The following is an 8,229-nucleotide window of genomic DNA, read 5'->3' on the forward strand; positions in this document are numbered from 1 at the left end:
GGAAGCTAAAACTCTTACATTTATTCACAGGGCGCAGTTGCGCTGCTTGGAGACGCATGCCATCCTACTCTACCTTATCAAGCTCAAGGTGCCGCTATGGCTTCTGAAGATGGCGCTGTCCTAGGGAAGCTTCTCGGGCTTCTGCACAAGTCAAAGCTTCCTGACAAGCAGTACATACCGGATGTTCTCAAGTTGTACGAATCGCTTCGTAAATCTCGAACCACCACCAACGTTCAGGGAGCCGTGTCGAATCGCTCCACATATCATCTACCCGACGGGCCGCAACAGCAATGGCGGGACGCGTGTTTGGCAGCTGCTAATCTGTACTCCGTTCAGACAGAGTTCAAGATAGCAGACGAGGGGTATAAAATCGATATGCTGGGAAGTGATTCCGTGCGGGAATGTGCAATTGCTTTCGAGAACTGGGTTGAGAAACACCGGAGGGATTGTAGGGCATCAATATAGGTATGTATTCACAATGGCATGTGGTTTCGGCCCCAAACGTCTCGATGGATCAATTCCGAACTTCATCGCGCAGCTAGCAATGCCAACTGCCGCGTGAGGTACTATCAACAAGTGATCATTAAGGTTCTTACATGTAATTATTATCATGACCATCATACAATACTCGTACAGCCCATTCTATACAATTAAGGGCTTTACCGCGGCACGGAATATCCGGAGAAGTCGTACAGTCCATTATGGTCCTGAAGTGCGCTCCATTCTAGGAACTGAGTCTGTTCAGCCGCATCCGTAGTTGGGACAAACATGCCCATATCTCCAGGGGGCGGTGTTGGCGCGACATTGCTGCTCCGGTAGCCCCACAGCTGTGCGGCCATCTCTGGCGTGATACCACCAGTCATCGGCATGAAGGAGGTCATCTGTTCCAGATTCTGCTGCTCCAGCGGCAACTGTTGTTGCTGTGTCGGCGACGACTGCTGCTGAGGGAAGGAGTTTCCTCCAAGACCGCAAGACAGATCCGAAGCCGGGAGCTGCTCCATCAGGGGCTGCAGGGTGCGCGACGGAACGGAACCCCTGAACTCCGACGAGGTCGATGACACTCTCCTCACTGTCCTTACGCTATCCGAATGGCCCAGCATGCCCTGGCCGTCGAATCCTCCTCCAGGGAAGACCGCGACCGAGCCACTGTCCTCAGACCCGTCGTCAACGTCGACGCCAGAATCAGGGCGGGGCGCGCGAGCCATCTGGCGGGGAACCAACAGACGCGATGGCGACGGCTCATTTTTGCGGTTGCTCCTGTTGGAGTAAGGCATGTTCTGGGCGTTCGCAATGCAATGCTCGATGACCTGGATGAAATGGTTCCGGTAGATGTTGCCGATCGTCTCTAGCGTGGGCTCGTTCAGTCCCTTGTTGCGAAGGCTACCCTCTACAATCTTGAGGCTGTTCATGAACTGGGTCTGTAACTCGAAGTGCTCAATGACAGGGCAGAAGTCTGACGAAGGTTAGTCAACTGAACGTCGTCGAGACAGGTGTTCCTTCTTACCAAAGGGTTTGACACGGTAGTCATCGTCGTCGGGGAACAGGAGATTCCAGATCTCCTTCCATTGAACTTCGGGAGTCATGCCACTGGCCCGTTTCCTGCTGAGGAGCTTCGTCATCGTGGGGCCATCAATACCAGACTCTGGGTCGTGGTCAGCGACGTCGCACATCTGCTCTTTAGGCAGACGCTGGTGGTCTCTGAGATCCTTCTTGCTTGGAAAGTCTCGGTTGCAACGATCGCACATGAAGGCGGAAGGATCATTGCGCTTGTGCTGCTTCACAATGTGTTGCCTGATGATGGTCAGGTCGGGTGCAACGCGGTGCAGGAGGGTAAGATGGAATTACCTCAACTCGGCGAACTTGGGAAAGTAAGTCATCGCACAGGAATGGTGTTCTCTGACGTTAAACCGATGAGGATTCCTCTTGCGGAACGGGCAGCTAAGCCGCAAGTTCTCGTCGGCCTCCCGTGGCGAGGGTCTCGCCCTCTTGAAAGGGACACCCGAGTCGCCATCATCATCGGTGAGGTCATCTCCGTCTTCGTCACCATCAATGCGACCAGTGTCACCCTTCTTGCGTTTACCGTTCTGGGATCCTCGACCGGACCCGGATCTCCTTGCCAAAGGTACCGACCCGTTGGAAGACGTTGATGTTGTGTGGGTCAACTGCGTTACCGGCAAGCCGCTGAAGGCGACTCTGCCAATGTCCTGAATGAACCGGAAGACGAATTGGCGGAGGAAGGGCGGTGGCATGTTGACTTCGTCCAGCTCGACCCCGTACGTTACCTGCAGGACATAGTTGAGGACGGCGTCGGCTTCCTCGTTAGAGAAGTCTATTGGTGTGGGGGTGACGGGTTCCCAGGCACACGACAAGCGTTCGGAGCCGGAGTCAAAGCTCAAGCGCCCGTTCAATGGCCGTTCCGGAACAGGCTCTGCACGGGGTGAATCGGGCGCCTCATCGGTGCTTGGCGGCCTTATACTGGCATGAGCACAAGCCTAGCGCGTTGGGAATAGACGTACCTTGGAGTGCCGGCGGAGTGAGGCAGCTCATTTGATGAGTCGTTGCTGTCGTCTTCTGGTTCCTCGATATCCATACGCGGCGGCATCATCTCCTCCTTTAGTCCCAGGCCGATGGATTCTGGGTACGAGTCCGGATACGCCGGAAACCTTTCTTCATTGATTGAATTCACAAAAGTCGAGCCGGAATCGCACGACTCCCGGACACGGTGCCCACTGGACCCGGATCTCGTCGCGAGGAACGGGGTGGGCAAGCGCTCGGGCCCGTCAAGATCCGGGGTAGTCGCTCGCGTAAACGTCGATGATGTGGGCGACATGGGCATGGAGCATGTTGTTGCAGAATCCGGAACATGGGTCGAACTCATCGTGGACGACGTGGGCGATCGATCGCGACTCCCCTTGTGGAACGCGCTCGAGATGATCTTCAAGCCCTCCGGACATCTTGTCGAGTGGTGCTGGGGCTGAGATAGGCGAAAGTGGTGTTCAAATGGCGAGTGAATAGCCTCTTCGATCTTGGCCTGCGTGGCGATGGTGGCATCGCGGTGACGCGGCTCCCGTGGCCGAATGGGAATCTCAACAGAGAATGGGCGTTCTGTGCTCATCGTGACTGCTGTTTCGCGCGTCGTCAAATTACCAATCGTGGAGGGTGCCGGGATGGTGTGGTTGAGAGCCAGGTGTCACTTGTCCAGTCGGCAGTGCTGGGTTGACCTTGTCTGTCGTGCCTCGTCGCGAGGAGCCCGATATCAGAATCCCGTCCGTTACTCGTCGCAATTATCGCAATGAAAGCAGAATGAACGATCGCGAAAGAAGAAGAAGACAAAGATGATTCGAACCGTTGCGCAACTTCGAAGAAAGGGTCTGCCCCTCGCTCATTACCGCTGCCTCATGGCTCAGCCCCCAAACTATGCGGAGGGAAATGCGAACCATCTCAGCATAACAAGGGGGGCGGAGCGGACAGCTGTGATTGGATCATGACGACGACCGTCGTTGGCGCAAGAAACAAGTCTTCGTCATTGGACAATCCGGCCACGGTGGACAGGATGCCTCCCCTATTTCTGGCGCGTCGCCTGCAGCAGGCGGGCATCACCCCTACAGCGCACGTCGAAACTTGATTTGCTTGTGGTGGGTGCTTCTCAGGATCTGTGACAGCGTTGTTAGGCAGAAACATGTTTCTGGCAGCCTGTCCTGTTAGAGCACGACTCGTAAACGGCGCTGTTTGACGCGGATTGATGAGCCATGTGGAGGTTTCTTCTTAACCGAGCAAACAGACATCAGACGATTGGCCTCAGGGGCAATGGAGGCACTCGACCCAACTAGGCACGCCGAGTCCGTGGTCAAGCTGCCAAAACCCGTCCATCAGCCCTACGACGATGACATGTGTGTAAGATTGCGATTCCATTAATGCACGCCATCGCTCCGTGGAGTCGGAAGGGACTCGTCTGGACCTGAAGCGTCACAGCTTCAGTTGAACTGGAAAAAGCCAGGGCCTCATGGCTGCCCCGTCGCAGGCCGGTCGCCGGCCACTCGGCGTCGCCCTCTTATTGGATAATGGCAACGGTCAGTCAATTGATATGCAGAGGACATCCTCTGGCTCAACTGAGCAGCCGAATGATGCCATCGAGATGCCATAATGGCCTTTTCGTCTCTCGCCGACATCTCAATCAGGACATGTTTGAGGTGCTAATTGAGATTGAGTGGAAACGCTGACCAAAGGAAGGATGGATATAAGGAGGAGACCAACTAGTGGTGAGGCCTACGACGTGAAGTGAACCAGCTGAAGTACAGAACGATCGCATCAAATCCATTTTTGGTCATCTTGAGGAATCGCGGATTCAATTACGACGAAGGGCAAGTTGTATACGCTCTAGTAAAGATTGTTTCCGAAGAGACATACCCTTAGTCTACTGAGTGTTGACACTGAAGTCCCCAAAAAACATCACACAACTCGGATATGTCACACTCCAAAGCCACGTCTGGCCAGAGCGCGGCAGGGCACTCAAGTCTGTTAGTCGTCGCAACTCCGCCCAACTCCACGCGCTCTGAAAACGCACTGACACCGTCAACCAACAGGCCTGCCCAAACCAGCGTGTACAGCGTCGATCGCTACGTGAGCGAGTCATCCTCATGGACAACATTTGAGCAACGATGCGACACTTCCAACGCGGCCAACAACGATCCAATGCATTCAGAACTCGACAGCCTATTGAGACAAGCTCAGGACCAGCCAGGTTCAAGTAGCAGGTGAAATCTATACACACGCAGGTGGCGGGGGAATTGATTAGCACAACCTGTACGAGTACGAGGTCAAGGCGCACTGCGGCAACACTTTCGGGTTTTTAATTACACTGAGATGGCGATCTGGGGATGCCAAGCCACGAGTAATGGTTTCGGAGAGTTCACAAAGAAGCGATATTGGATGAATGGGTCGATCTGCACAAATCCACACCTCAGTCGACGACACGGCTGGGAGATCTGTTGGGTAAAGATACGGAAAATATTTTGCGGGCTCGGAAGACATGAAAAGACGATGGATGCTGTCTTTGACGCGTCAGATGGCTGGCCATCTCACACCGATGTATAAGTAGGGCTACTATGTGTAGCATGTATATGTACGTGGAAGCATATGTGCTGTTGACCTGAGGTCGAATATATACCATGAAGACTCAAACGGGCACTGCCCTGGCCCGGCCTCGGCGCATCGAGGCACAACTTTCCCCCTATCGAAAGACTCCACCAACATGACACCATTTACTGGAAGAGCTCAACGCAATCAAAGATCTACAACATCAATTAGCAACGGCTTCGGCTTGCTTCCAAAGTTAAGGATGTACTTACGACATTGGGGCTCAGGTAGGTGTCGCCACTGCTGCCAGAAGCAACGGTGATGGTGACAGTGTTGGAGCCAGAAACGAGAGTGCCAGCAGGGATAGTGAAGTCGTAGATCTCTCCGTAGCCGCGGTAGGCACCGCGGGTAACACCACGAGAATCGATCTTGGTGGGTGCAGCAGGGGTAGCGCCGCTCCAGCTGTTAACCTTGGCAACGGGACGGCCGCTGGCGAAGGACAGAGTGGTGGCAATGCGGAGGGTAGCGGCACCGCTGGGGGCAGAAGAGAGGGTGAACTTGATGGTGACGGGGTTGTTGACGGCAGTGAAGACGGCCATGGGGAAGTCGGTGAGGGCTGAAGAGCCGACAGTGTAGGTCAGAGGACCCCAGCTGCTCATGCGGCTGTCAGAGGGGTGCATGCGGAGCTGGTTGGCAGCATTGCGGAAGCCGGTGGGTTGACCGTCGTACTCGCCAATCTTCCAGAGGCTGGTGCGAGAGGCCAGGCCACTGGCGATGTTGGCAGTGGTGGCCTTGCCGGCGGTCACAGTAACGGAAGAGGTCGCAACCTTGAACTCGGTCTGGTAGAGGACCATGGTGTAGGTACCGGGCTTCATGGCGGGAGAAGTGAAAGCTCCGCTGGAGGAAGCGTAGGCCCAGTACTGAGCATTGGCGTTGTACCAGTGAACAACACGCTGGAAGCTGGAGGAGATGCCCGAGGCAGTACCAGTGACAGTACCACGGCCCGAGGCAGCGACGTAGCCCTTGAGGCTGAGGTCGGCGTAGAAGTCGTAGTTGAAGTCGGTGGCCTTGGGAATACCAGAGCGGGAGAAGCTCATGACGTAAGGACCGTGGAGACCCATGCGGAAGGCCTCGGTCTGGACGTGACCACTGTTCATGTAGTTGTACAGGTTCGTGGAGTCGCCGGCGTTGTTGGTGTTGATGTCACGGAAGAAGGGGCCACCGGAGGACAATTCGAAACCGGTGGAAGGGTTGACGGAGATGCAGACGTGGATCTCCTCGGGGGAGGTGCCGTAGACGCAGCGGACCTTGTCGTCGATGAAGCGCTCGGAGGAGTAGAACTTGGAACGGGTCTGGCCGCTGACGACGAAGACATCGGAGCCCTCGACGGTGGATGAAGAACCGGCGGTGGTGGATACAGCACCGAAGGGGTATTCGCTGGGAAGAATGTCCTTGTTGAGGCGGGCAATGAAGCGGAGCTCGCCAATATCAGGCTCAGCGGTGATGTAAGTGGCCATGTAGATGTTGGCCTCGCCCTCCTTGACGATGAGGTAGTGGGTCAAAGTAGAGGTGGTGCAAGTAATCTTGATGACATTGCCTGTGCTGGCCTTGATGGTGGTAGACTCGACGGTGGCGGTACCCAGGCCAGAGCTGATGTGGCTGCCCTTGCTGCCGTACTGTAGCTCATTGCCGCGGTACTTGATGGAGTTGATGTCGCAGCTGGACTTGGAGACGGAGAAGACGAGAGAGTTGGATGAGCCGGCATCGACAACGAGGTTGCTGCCGGAAGTGGTGACGCCAAAGGCCGCCAAAGCAGTAGAGGTGAAGGAAAGGACGGTGAGGAAAAGAATGTGAAGAATGTTGTTGGACGCCATCTTGGCTGTAGGGGGTGCCTTTACAAGGCGATGAAGAGACAGAAGTCGGAACAAGGTCGAACAGCAACACAGTCAAAGAGAGAGCAGGAGAGCCTCTCCAATAAGCCTTCCGGGACGAGAATGATCTGCTTATTATAAGCCGGGAAACGAGTGTTGGCACTTGGCTCTTGGCAAACAGAGTCCTTGGCGGTCTCGATGTAGCCCTGGGTCTGGTTCGCGGGATTCAATACAGAACGAAGGTGGTGCCCGCCCGCCGCAGAGGTTACCTCTGGCGAGGACCCAAGATAGATTGCGATGGCTTGGTGATTGGCGGAATCATTGTTTCATGGGCCGGTGACAAGGGCTTGCAAGTCCAGTCTGCCCGAGATAAATCACAAAGAGGGACGAAAAAAAGGGAGAAGGACAGGGCTCAGGGGCCAAGGGGGTGCTGTCCCGCTCCGGGCGGGTGGAGGACGGACATAGGACGGGCAGGGAACGGGCATGATTGATGGGATTTCGGACGACTTGGCAGGAACATTGCAGCCGCGTGCTTCGATCCCTGGGTCTCTGTTTTTCTGTATCTGTAAGGTGGAAATAAGCATCAGTAGCTACAGTTGCATCCGTAGTGGGAGATGTGCACAGGGCATCCGCTATAATGATCTCGCGATGGCGAAGTAGAAGAAGCAAATGGCCCTTCAGGATCGTCGAAACGTTGGCTCGTTTGGGTAATTTTGGTTCCTTCGAGTAACAAGTTGGACCTTGATCAGTGTTGTGCAACGCAATGAGTGGCATGTCTGAATGTCACATTCGGGGCACCATGGCAGGTGGTAAAGAGCACTTAGATGAGGGGCACAACGGTAAAATTGGTCCGTTGGACAAATTCAGACAAAGTAGAGGGTGCATCCGCCAACCGAGCACCGAATGAGCCGGGTGAGATGAGTTTCCAGGTAGGAAGGTGAAGAAGTCTACGTGCATCACGCGGCGACGACCGGCATTTCGGGCGATTCTACCCCAGATTCGAGCCGGCAGCTGGTGCAGGTGACTATTGACTCGCTGATGCAGAGGCGGCAGATGAAAGGCGGAGACGATACCTCGGGGTATTATCACAGCCAAAGAACAATGGACGATTTTGAGTTCGGGTAACATAGAAGCTTAAAAGAGTACGGAAGAAACGGAAATAAGCATGCGGGCAGCAAATTCGTGAATAAATGAAGACGCGCAATCCATGCCGACAGCCTCACCTCATGACTGATTCTCCTCTGGCCCTCGAGTGTTCGTTCGCAAAGTTCCGGGCGGGATG

The 8,229-nt window shown here is 55.0% G+C and overlaps 2 protein-coding genes across 2 annotated transcripts; both read right to left on the reverse strand.

The window, feature by feature from the left end:
• Positions 1-659: 659 nt before the first annotated feature.
• COL26b_001287 (uncharacterized protein) lies at positions 660-3,115 on the reverse strand (the record flags this gene model as incomplete). Its single annotated transcript, XM_053174241.1, has 4 exons — positions 660-1,453; positions 1,505-1,791; positions 1,846-2,475; positions 2,517-3,115. The coding sequence occupies 4 exons, from the start codon at positions 3,113-3,115 to the stop codon at positions 660-662; spliced, it is 2,310 nt and encodes a 769-aa protein (XP_053041951.1).
• Positions 3,116-5,261: 2,146 nt separating this feature from the next.
• ASD1 (aspartate-semialdehyde dehydrogenase-like protein) lies at positions 5,262-6,950 on the reverse strand (the record flags this gene model as incomplete). The annotated part of the gene is made up of 2 exons (XM_053174242.1): positions 5,262-5,291; positions 5,349-6,950. 2 exons carry the CDS (start codon positions 6,948-6,950, stop codon positions 5,262-5,264), a joined length of 1,632 nt encoding a protein of 543 aa, XP_053041952.1.
• Between the last annotated feature and the right edge of the window lie 1,279 nt (positions 6,951-8,229).

The sequence above is a fragment of the Colletotrichum chrysophilum genome, assembly GCF_026319265.1.
Source record: "Colletotrichum chrysophilum strain AFK26 chromosome Unknown scaffold_5, whole genome shotgun sequence".
In the NCBI taxonomy this organism is placed as follows: Eukaryota; Fungi; Ascomycota; class Sordariomycetes; order Glomerellales; family Glomerellaceae; genus Colletotrichum; species Colletotrichum chrysophilum.